The 12,210-nt window shown below is 32.9% G+C and overlaps 1 protein-coding gene across 1 annotated transcript; it reads left to right on the plus strand.

Moving 5' to 3' along the window:
• Positions 1-4,087: 4,087 nt before the first annotated feature.
• LOC144573317 (putative beta-1,4-xylosyltransferase GT43A) lies at positions 4,088-11,150 on the plus strand. The gene is made up of 3 exons (XM_078323064.1): positions 4,088-4,957; positions 7,834-8,143; positions 10,578-11,150. Exons 1-3 carry the CDS (start codon positions 4,296-4,298, stop codon positions 10,725-10,727), a joined length of 1,122 nt encoding a protein of 373 aa, XP_078179190.1. The 5' UTR covers positions 4,088-4,295; the 3' UTR covers positions 10,728-11,150.
• Positions 11,151-12,210: the final 1,060 nt, after the last annotated feature.

Raw genomic sequence — 12,210 nt, forward strand, 5'->3', positions numbered from 1 at the left:
ATAAATATTTGCAATACTTGATATTCACACTTTTAGACGAAAGTACGTCATCATGGATCTCATTTGAAATAAAAAATTGCGTAGGAGATGTTCGTGGTTTTAGATTCACAAATTCCTCACAAATCGTCAGAAATATAGACGAAATTGAATGGAGAAACTTCTAAAATTATGTGACACCCATGTAGTTTGAGTGGTCCCCACAAGTATTTATGGTGCGGGTACGTTTTAGGAGCTTTGATTGGGGAGAATTATTTATGTAAAATCATTTACTTCATAGGTGTAAATACTTTCTTGCATGAGTCTTAATACTTTAGGAAAAAAAAAAATTTAGTGCTAGAGGTTTTGTTGTCTCCCCGGGTAGTTATGGTAATTATGATACGAGTACAGTACGGATACTGTTATCAGCTTCCAGATATTTATAAATAAAAAAGTCAAAATTATAAGTATATTATTATATGATTTAGATGAATTATGTTGAAATTTGATGAAGTTTGAGAAATTCTGTGTCACCTCATGTGTCAACAAAACTGAACTGTTGTTTTTTCTAGATTATATAATTGAAATACATGAAATTTGATATAATCTATATGTAATCAACTAATCATATATAAATTTTATATAGATCGAAATTTTATTTATTTTGTGTAAGTATTTTTCGGTTTTCCAGATTGAATTGACCACGGTTCAAGAGCTTTTATTTATGTGTGTCAATAGTATTTTATTTTATTTTTGTCAAAAAAAATTGCAATAAAAATTTAAATTTAATTCCGGATAAGAAAATTGTTAGGTAAGATTACTTTCTGCATTGAAATAAAATAATATTATGACATTTATAATTTCTTTAGGTGAACGCCAATAATATGAAAACCATTGTATAGAAACTGTCCACTTCAACTTTAAGTGCATTTTATAATTAAAGGATTCTGTAGAGAAACAGGGTCCGGAGTTTAATGATGTCATAAATTGCTATATACAAAGTAACATTTTGTTTTATTTCATTTAAAATTCAATTGACATCTTTTTTTTTTATTATAAAAATATCAAACTTATCAAGGTCTGGTGATGAAGTAATACAATCAACACCCTGTTTGGATGGAGAGTAGAGGAAGGAGAGGTAAAGAATAGAATGAAATAGAAAGGAAGATTAACATATTTAATCTCTTCGTGTTTTGATGATTAATAAGAAAAAATAATTTTAATTTTACTTTCCATCTTACTTCTTGTTTCGTTGATTAAAATTTAGAACGTTAATAAAAAATTCAGTGGCTGTTATAGGATTGTGACAAAAAAAACTTATCTCCATTCTATTATTAAGCACGTTGGGTGTCCGATCCGCCAACGGCTACGATTGAAAGATGAAACTTCGGATTTGATCTTAACTCTCAAATTACATAATTGGTCTTCTTTTGATTAAATGCATGGGTTTTATGTATAGAAGTCTAAATTTAATTAAAAACATACTCACTACATGTGCTATTACACGATACATTACAATTAAAATTGAACAAATTCTGAAATTTAGCTATATATTTATCTGTTCCCTTATTTATTTGTTTCCATATTTCTCATCTTTAATTGAGAAGACACCACCTTTCATTTTCTTATTTCTTTGTTTTCTTACTTCTTCTTCGTTTCTATACAGATCACAATGGAAATTATTATTTTTTTATTTCCTTATTTATTTTTCTTTGTTTCTATACATATTGTTGTGGGCAGTTTAGAATATATTTCCAATATATAACATATCAATGTGTGTGTGTATTCTAAATTGGAAACAAAGAAGAAGAGGAATATAAATTGGAAACAAAGAAAAATATAAATTGGAACGTGTGTGCGAATATATATTTCTCTTATAATATGTGTGTGTATCCTATACATACACACGATAACACTTTTTATTTATGTTTTTTGATATCATATTATATGTCGATATTGAATTGTTGTACGATATTTGATATTAGATTCGAATCGAGCTATTAATACGTGTCTTAATTTTTGGATAATTATTATTATTTTCATTGATATTTTTTTCTTATAGTATGTCCTCGTTGCAACGCACAGGTATGATACTAGTATGAGAATTATATAGGTAAGATATTGAGTTGAGCATTTGTGTTATTTTTTCAAAAAAAATATTTGCAACAAAATTTATTTCCATCCGTTATGCTCCAAATTGGGAGGGAACCAATTTTATTGATTATAATGATACATGGTTAAACATTTCACCTCTTGTACCATTCATCTCCAATATAATTTTGTCAACCAAACACGATTCAACATAGAGTTTTATTTTATTTCCATTCCCTTCCTTCCTCTACTCTCCATCCAATGATAATGACTTATAAAATACAAAATAAATGATTTATAATTAAGAAAATGTAGATACGACATTCAAATTGTTGAATCTAATCTACTTCAGAAACAATGTGTTTACATGAAAAATTATATTTTTTTGAATTCATTTAATATAAAGGTAAGTAAATAAAAACAAAGTATAAGTTGATTACAATGCATTTATTTTCTATTGTTTGACTTTATATTAAATAATTTCAACAATTATAAATTTTACATTATTCGTGAAGTTGATCAATCAGTTTTAATTTTTTGAATTTGTCATTAAAATATATTCATTATATTTTTAAAAACTATAGCACAATATGTCAACATGCCACGAAATACGCACAACATACTAGCCCAGCTCTTATAAATTACATTATTATTACTAAACTGGTACATGCTAAGTTTCTATTTTGCTATTTATGCTCTATGCCAAATAATTATTTTAATTTCACAGAAGACAATAATTAAATATTTTTTGTTGCTGTGATGTAAATTTTGGGGCGTGCTCAATTTTAATTAAAGTAAAATTTGTAAAAAGTAGGCACAATTAGGCACGGGTAAATTTTTCCACAATTCATAATTTCTTTTGACTTGATCTGAATAAATAAAGTAAAAATGTAAACCCGCCTAACATTCAAAACAAAATATTTAAAAACGAGGCAATATTTCCTTATAAAATTAATTTTATTAACTCTTTGTATATGCTTAGTCTTTGTGTTAGTGTCTAGATCCACCATCGCTTATAAGGCAAGCTCCACTAGCTAATATAAAAAGGTAAATAAACAATTTTTGTCAGGAAAGGCAAAGAAAATACAGAATTGAGTTTAAATAATTAATCGAATTTAAATCCGTTAACTAATTAGATACTCGATAAAAAAACAATGTTTTAACTTATACGTTCTAATACACTAACTTATAATATCTGATTTTCTAACATATAATTATAATAACCAATCATAATTAAAAAAATTTATTTTAACTTTAACTCTAAATTTAACCCGAATTAAAAATTAAACATTCAGAGGGGACAATAAATTTTTTAGAGAAGCAAAATCGATCGGAACATCCATATCTCTACTAAAATTCAAAATCCAGGAGAAGGCAGCTACCCCCTAGATGTACATGGATCCGCCCCTGTCCACAAATACAGTTTTTCATTATTTAAAATTTGAAACGAAATTTGAATATATTTCTACATATTCCACAAACGAATTAATTCAACTAAAACGAAATGTCAGGATTTCAGGAGTTATTAGAACGAGTAAGCCGAAAAAAGAGAGCGAGAGAAAACCGAAAAGAAAAAGAAAGAACACTGAACTGCCCAACTGCCCGAAAGAGAAGAGAAAATGAAATTCCGAAACCTAAAGAAGCCTAGAAAACTAGAAGCTCGACGGAAACAGAGACGAGACCGCTCGCCAAAAACAAACCCCACCGCACCTAAATGTCCCAATGATTAGACTCAGACCTGCGCACCTGCCCATCGCATTGAGCCGTTGTGCTCCCGCCTTCCATTGCCTACTCGGTCAGTAATCCCCACTTCCGTACATACATCATTTAATATGGCGGGTTACTGACATCAATACCCCACCGGATTAAATTTATTAATTTTATTTGGGATGCAAACGTCAGATAATCTACACACGCGAGAATACTTTACTTTCCCCACAGAATAATATGGCAGTGCCACTATCCATTTGTTTTCTTATTACCTCCTTCCACTATTCATCCCCACGATATACCCCAATAAAACCTCTCACTTCTTCCACCAACCTTCTCATTTCTTTCTCCTCTCTCTCTCTCTCTCCCCCACACCCACACCCACACACACCACCCTCCACCCAATTTATTCCCTTCCTCTTTGCTCTCCTCACTTCCTTTCCTTTCCCTTTTCATCTTGCTTTCAAAACCCGCAATCGGAGCTGTCGAAGAAACAAAACGAAGGTCTGTTTCTAAGCATGGGATCGGTGGATCGGTCGAAAAAGAAGATCCAGCTATGGAAGAAAGCTCTGGTGCATTTCTCCCTCTGCTTCGTCATGGGATTCTTCACCGGCTTCGCTCCCACCACCACTCACCCCACCTCCAATTTCTACCATCCAATCACCAATTTCATCAAGCCCAATCGAATCCAAGCCCTTGAAAAGACTGCCACCCCTAATAGGACCCTCCCCTCCCCTCTCCTCACTCAATCCGTACCCGAAATCAAAACCCAGTCTATCCCTGATCCCAAACCGGAATCTATTAACGACGACCTCGCGAATTCAAACCCACCGGGTTTGCTGATAATAGTGACCACGACCCGGCCAAAGGACCGGTTTAAGGAGGCAGCATTGACCCGGCTGGCGCACACCTTGCGGCTGGTGCGGTCCCCAATAGTGTGGATCGTGGTGGAGGCGCACAGGGAGGCGACATCGACGGCTGACATGTTGCGCCGCACTGGGATCATGTACCGGCACCTCACATTCAAAGAGAATTTCACCAATCCGATTGCAGAGAGGCACCACCAGAGGAATGTCGCGCTTAGCCACGTAGAGCACCACCGCCTTACTGGAATCGTGCATTTTGCTGATCTCGACACTGTTTACGATCTCCAGTTTTTTGAGGAAATCAGACGGATCGAGTAAGTATACCTTATCTCCTTTCTTTTTCGTGAATTTTTTTATAAATTTATTTTTCTTGCACATTATTCTTCGTTTTGAATTTAATGTTTTACAATTTGACCTGCTATTTTAGTCATGATGCTAACATCTGTTTCGAAACAATGGGTGGTATTAACCAATCAAATTTCGAAATTTGAAAAGAGGGGTTCAATTGGCACAAACGTGTGGACTGTGGACTAGAGCGTTAAAATAGATTAAATTCGCGTTTGATTAAGTCTCAGTCTGTCGTGCTTGGAATTGTGTGCGCTTTTTAAATTCTCTCTGGCTTAGTAAACCTTGCGGTATATCTTTGACCCAAGACTAGGTCACCAGGCTCCCGTAGTTTAAATTTTAAAAGAAATATCTTGCCCTTTCTGAGAGGCAATGGAAGTTACAATTGAAATTGTGTTGTATCTAATTTCTGATTTGACTCCGAAAATCCAGAAAATTGCTATAATTATTACGTATTCAAGTTTCCCTCATGCATGTAGAAGAAGTAAGAAATTGGCATATTAATTGTATACTAAGTATATCCTTTTTGAAATCTTCAATTTTCTTTTAATTAACCCAGTAATGCTGCATTTACTTTTTGGTTGGTCCCTGTTTTCCTATTTATGACAGTTAATCATATATTAATTATTAGAGATTAGAGAAACTAAAGCGAGAGGTGATGAATTTTGGGCTTAATTAAACAAGTATATGTTGTTGGTATATATTAATAGTTTAAACATGTCAAAGGAGGTGCTTATTATTGGCATTGAAAGTTGTTTGTGTATTAATATTTTGACCGCCGTATGATTATCACTTGTTTCATGAATGTGAAGAATATAATCATCATATGCTCGCTTGCACGTTTAATTACTTGGGAGAGTTGATTCTTCTTATAATTTATTCCTTTCTTTGATGGAAAGAATTACATTATTATATAAAAGCCTGGCCGGGAAACTAAAATATACTTTACCTATTTTTGTGTATAATTTGTATTCGTACTGTATAAGTATATACTGCAACATTTCATTATCTTAGTAATAAAAAACAAAAAAATAATTTTTCGGTGAGTGTTTTAAGGTCTATGTCCTGTCGTTATCATTACTGGTTACCCTGTTATATTCCTTTTTACTATAAATGAATACCAGTTTTCAAAACATTATACTTTTTTAAAACTAATTGATCTTAAACAAATTTAAATACTAAACAAACTTACCAGAATTGCCGGTCAATGCCCAGCTGTTGACGTTCAATGATTACTCGTGTTAATATTCATTATCAAGGAGAACTAAATAATATTTTTATCATTTATCCCTTGGGAATGTTATCATTAACTGGCTACGCGTTTGTAACAAGAAAATATTATTGATAGTTTTTGGTAGATGGTTCTTTTGTGGCAATAGCTTGCGTAGCACCTTTAATGCTCAACGTTATACTATCACAAGTTAACAATTTATGGTGTTGCTGAAACTGAAATCCGTGCAAAGAACACAGCAGCTACACTTCTTTGGAAAGCAAATGCCACCGAAGAACCGAGTTTGAAATCAATAGATAGACACCTCAAATCCTTCTTTATTTATGGGCACGTTAAATAATGCCGTTCTATTCTTTTCTTTTTGCTTTTCGCTAAGCACTTAATTTCGTCTCCAACTCTCACCCAACTTTTCGGATTTCTTTATGATCCCAAGCACATGCATCTCTCTCTTGTTGTTGTTGCATAAACAATTAGTTTAATCTTTTCTACATTCCTTTGTTGTCGGCGAAATATGTGGGGCTTCATAGATAATTGTACCTGCCCTGCCCATAATGCCACCGCATCACTGAATCGGTAGGAATTGGTCCAAATATTTACTACGTAAGAGGGTCACAAAAACTTTTGCCACGTAATAATTAGATAGATTTCTCATACTGTATTTGTCGAAATCTAAAATTGCAAACATGATCTTTATTCCTGAAATTAAAAAAAAAATGTTCCTAATACCCCTGAATTTGTCGGACATAGTTCAGAGAGTACATTTGTTAAATATTTTGCTGTTTTCCTTTCTCTTTTTCTAGTATTTTTTTGAGAGAAATCTGGCATTTTTAGATACATGACTGGCTGCCTCTTGGTACTGGAGGGTACTTTTGGTCAGTGGTAATTTTGTAACTTTGCGTGTACACGCGGCAAAATGAGAGGGGGATCTGTAACGAACAATACCATGCACTCTCCACACGTGAATGAGGTGGTGCCACCAATCATTTCTTGCACCAATATAACCAGTAAAACGTGAACATCACGCAAAGTTTCCAGTTTACCCACATCGGATTCCATAAATTTCAATTATACCCTCCAGATTAATTTTGCTTCTTTACTAAACAAAGATTCTCCTCAAAAGAAGCGTCTCCGCTTTACCCTTTTGGTTTGAACGGCTGAACCTTGAATTTTTTTTTATAAACCATAATTAGAATTTTTTTTTGATGAAACTAACATGTTTTTTTTTTTTTTTTTTTTACAAAAATCATAATAACTGAAATATTATTTCATTCTTTTTTTTTAAGTCCGAAATACCATTTCGAGAAAAAAAAAATACATCTGGATTCAAAATTTCATTTCGGTCTCAAAAAAAAAATCGGAAGCGAAATGACATTTTAATTGATTTTTGTAAAAAAAAAAATAATCACATTGGTCTTATGAGAAATTTTATTTTGGTTTATAAAAAAAATTCGCTGAACCTTATCATCTCAACCCAAATTAATGCTGTTATTTCTGTAGCACCCTAAATTACAAGTACTGGTATTTTAGAAAAGGAAGGTAGAAGTACTTGCGCAGTAATATCATTTCTTAGGGACATGCATGTAAATGAACTCCTTTATGTCTTTGTTGTTACAGTGTATTTGGCACGTGGCCAGTGGCGAGGCTGTCGGCAAACAGGAGAAGAGTAACGATAGAGGGCCCATTGTGCAGAGACTCAAAGGTTGTCGGTTGGTTCACAAAAGACACGAGCGTAGGGACCACCAAGACCGTGAATTACGCTAGTGGGGTCGATGCCAGTTCAAATACTGCCACCGGAGGTGGGGCCAGCTCCAGGGCGGGGCAGAGACCGCACCCTATAGACGCCTCGGGATTCGCGTTCAACAGCTCAATCCTTTGGGACCCTGAGCGGTGGGGTCGACCTACCTCTTTGCCAGACACGTCGCAGGTCAGCCCCGTGACCCTTTATGTCTCTTATTAATTATTTTTCGCATTTATTCCTCCAATTTGTAGATATCGCACTAGTTATGAAATTATTATTATACAATCCCTCGAAGAAGGGTAAATTAAATCTTTTATCCACTTTATCTAAAATAAACTACGATCCTTTATAATATTTTGTTTCCTCTCTTTTCTTCAAGGAATAAATTAAAACAACCCCTGTTGGAAATTTTAGTCCACGGCATTTTAATTTAGTGCCTTATCTTAATTTCTTTATTTCACTAGAAATAACTAATAACCACTTGCGGATTCCAATTAATTATGCGCATTATTTTTATATCAAGATCCAAGCGTAGTTAAAATCTCATTGGACCTTCTTCTTTGACTCCGAATTGGTCAATACACTTGTGCATTTGTCAAATAACAAGTCCGTACATATGTTTCTATATATTACTTGAAAGCTAATAGACCTACTTTTAATTGATGTCATTTTTTAATCTGACCATACCGTTTAAATTGGACATGTTCAAGGGTTTAGATGGTGGAATTGCTTAAACTGGGTCTTGACTTTGTTAGATTATATCTTTATTATAACTAAACTTAGTTAACTATACATTAAAATCGGACATGTTCAAGGGTTTAGATGGTGGAATTGCTCAAACTGGGTCTTTACTTTGTTAGATTATATTTTTATTATAACTAAACTTAGTTAACTATACATTAAAATTGGACATGTTCAAGGGTTTAGATGGTCGAATTGCTCAAACTGAGTTTTCAGTTTGTTAGATTATATGTTTATTATAACTGAACTAATTATACCGTTAAGTCTAGAAGGTGGAATAGTTCAAACTGAGTTTTTAGTTTGTTAGATTATTATTTTATTATAACTGAACTGAATTAACTATTTTGAGTTTTAGTTACATGATTTTGTCTTATTGTAAGGTCTATTTGACTGATAGCTCCATGTACCTGTAGGTGTTTGGTGAGTTTCTCAATTGAGAAGTACCAAACTACATCATAGAAAAAAAAATGAACATAAATATTTTAATAGGATAATCTGCTCTAGTATATGACCTGTTAGGTTGTGAGAAGGGCGATTATATGTGGGGCCTTATTCATTTTCATTTCCTAAAGTTGCTACTTCACAAATTTATTGGCATTGGCGTTTATAAAAAAACTACAGATCTGGCTTTGTATTAATTACAGTTTTCAATTAAAGTGAGCATAAATTCTTGGTGAGATTGTATTGCAGTGATCATAAATATCTTGACATCTGTTGACTTTTCAAATTCTATGATGATATAATGAGATCACTACTGGTCAAATTATGGAATTTCTTTTTCTGAGTTTAGAGTATAGAAATAGATGATTGTTTGTCATGAATTAAATCTGTGAAAGTAACAGAGTACACTTGTAACAGGGTTAATTGCAGGGTGAGTTCTTCCCTTTTTATTCCTTTTTGGTTCATTTCTTCAAATTTCTACACATTCGCTTCTCTTGTTAGCACAACTCCTAAGAAAAGGAATAAACTACCCAAAATATTAAAACAATTAGTCAATTACTTGAAGTTTGTATTTAACTCAATATATGTTAGATGCTTCCTAGCATTTAGCCAATTATGTATCTCCAATTTCTATCCTTGGATCAAAGTAAATATTGCCCAATTTTTGAAGAGAACTAAACTGTACCAGTTGATATTCTGTTTAGTACATTGAATAACTGTACAATTGGGGACTTGGGAATTTGGGATAGGAAAAGTGCTGATGGAGTATTGTTTAATTTATTGGAAAACAAAGTCCATAATCTGGAAAAAAGACTAGGGAATTTTTTTTTAATTTTAATAGGGAATATTTACTTTTAAGCTCAATAATTAACTTTCTTTCAATTTATGCACCGAAACATCAATCTAACCTCCTCCTTAGCTGTCCCAGCTTGACATCCTACCAAACGCTAAACTTTGCATGGGGACCCATTCATTTTTGGGACCTCCCATTGTTTGGACATTAAATTGGTTGGTTTGCAGAGGAGTTTGTTTCAACAACCTTTACTAGCTTTCTTGGATTCTAATCAATCTTTGTTTTACTTTTTAGCTTTCATTTTCTGATAGGTTACTGGTAGCTACTAGTCCTGAGTACCTTATTTTTATCCAGTTATGGAGAGGGGAATCGTTTGTTTTAAATTTTACCTGTTTTCATAAATATAATTCTATTTAGGCCAATAGTTTGTCGCATTCTTTTGGTGTCATCTAAACATCAATTATTAATGCCCTAGCTCTCTGATATGTCATTTACAAATTACAAGTAGATCTTTCACCAATTTAACGTGGCAGATTATTTATTGAGAAACGATTGCATTTACTGGTACTATTATTAGAATAGAATAAAACATTGGAATGAATAGGCACTGATAAACAACTTTTGATTGGTCATGGCAAATTTCAGGATTCAATAAAGTTTGTACAGGAGGTGGTCCTAGAAGATGGGACGAAACTAAAAGGTGTTCCTTCTGACTGTTCTTTGATCATGTTGTGGCATCTCCACACACCGAGGCCCACACCACAACAGTTCTCACAAAATCAAAGAAGGAAATAGGCAGGCTCACGTGCTCGTGATTCAGATTTGAACCGACACAAATAGGGTCATATTTAAGAGCGGAGCTCAAAATGAGGGGGTTCAATGTAAATTTCGAAGGAAAAAAAAAAGGGAGAAAAGTTGGTTACTTTTCGTTTTCGAATTTTTTTTTTCTTTTTCTTTCTTTCTGGGGAGGACGCAGCAAGGAGTCCCCCCAGCAATAGTATTTATTAATTTTTTCTTTTTTACTTTCGTATTCTTCAAGTTGTTTACATTTTTTTTCTTCTTTCTATAAAATATAAATCTGAGAGGCTCAAGTGGCAATTAAATAAATACGTAGATAATGAGAGAGAAGAACAATGGAAAGGTCCCATTTACTAACTTCTAATACTGAATTATTTTTTTATTTTTTTTATGAAGTGCTTTGGGATTATGATACAATAACGGTAACTAGTTTGCATATTTAACATATTTTAATATTAGGTGATGGGATGGGCGTTGATCCGGCCTGTTATTCTGCAGCGCATGTTCCGTTGTCTTACAAATGAGATTTCATTAATTATTTGGAAAATAATATTATTTAGTCGACAATTTCTGTGGTAAATGCCTCTATTTTTATGCCTTCAAAATTTAAAACTTAAAACTTAAAAGTAAAAAATAAAACCGTTGGATATTATCTACGTTATTTCATCTATGCACATGTAAAAAATTATGATATTTTAATTTTATTTTGGTTGTCATCAAGAGCTTGTAAAAAAAGTACTAATGTGGATAATTTCTAGACGTTGATTTTTCAACTTAATTGATTCGCATAAAAACAAAATTGAAATGTGATAATTTTTTATTTTGACATATCTAACAAAATTGAAATAACATAGGCCACATCTAACGGTTTTATTTTGACTTTTAAGTTTTAAATTTTGAGTTATTAAAGTTTTAAAAAATGAAGGCATGGTGGAGGCACAAAAAATGGAGGCATTTGAACCCTCATCTTCGGAAAAACATGTAAATTAAAAAATTTAGAAAATAATTAGAAATATGCTTAGGTTACAAAATATGCACACAGAGATGTGCTAAGTTGTCATGCGATATTAAAATAAAAATCTGGCTATCTATCAATGGAACATAGAAGATGCAAAACTTGTGGTCACTCGTTATGTGCATATTATTCATTTTGTTAAATGTCAAATTGTGCCATCATACCGTCGGTACTGTAAAATATGTGCATGAGTATCTACTGCATCAAATGTATGAACAGTCTTAGTCGTTATTTCTTTTAAATATATATTATCATAATTATACATCTTTATATCTGAACTTTAATAAGAATACTATTATAATAAAAAATTTCAGCCCACCAGAATTTTTTCTCCTGCCCCTTTTCCTTACTTTTTTCCGGGCTATCTTGTTTCTTGGACCAGTACTCTAGTTTCTTTTCTCCTTAAACCCATCCTTCGGCCCAATTCTTTTTTCTTCTTTTCTTTCGCGGTCCTCTATTTCCCCT

The sequence above is a fragment of the Carex rostrata genome, chromosome 21, assembly GCF_964058835.1.
Source record: "Carex rostrata chromosome 21, lpCarRost1.2, whole genome shotgun sequence".
NCBI lineage: Eukaryota > Viridiplantae > Streptophyta > Magnoliopsida > Poales > Cyperaceae > Carex > Carex rostrata.

Bases quoted from the DNA above. Each gene is read 5' to 3' on its own strand.
- LOC144573317 (XM_078323064.1), top strand. From the start codon at position 4,296: ATGGGATCGGTGGATCGGTCGAAAAAGAAGATCCAGCTATGGAAGAAA. The intron at 4,958-7,833 runs GTAAGTATACCT...TTGTTGTTACAG, and splicing joins GAGGAAATCAGACGGATCGA to TGTATTTGGCACGTGGCCAG. The intron at 8,144-10,577 runs GTCAGCCCCGTG...GGCAAATTTCAG, and splicing joins CTTTGCCAGACACGTCGCAG to GATTCAATAAAGTTTGTACA.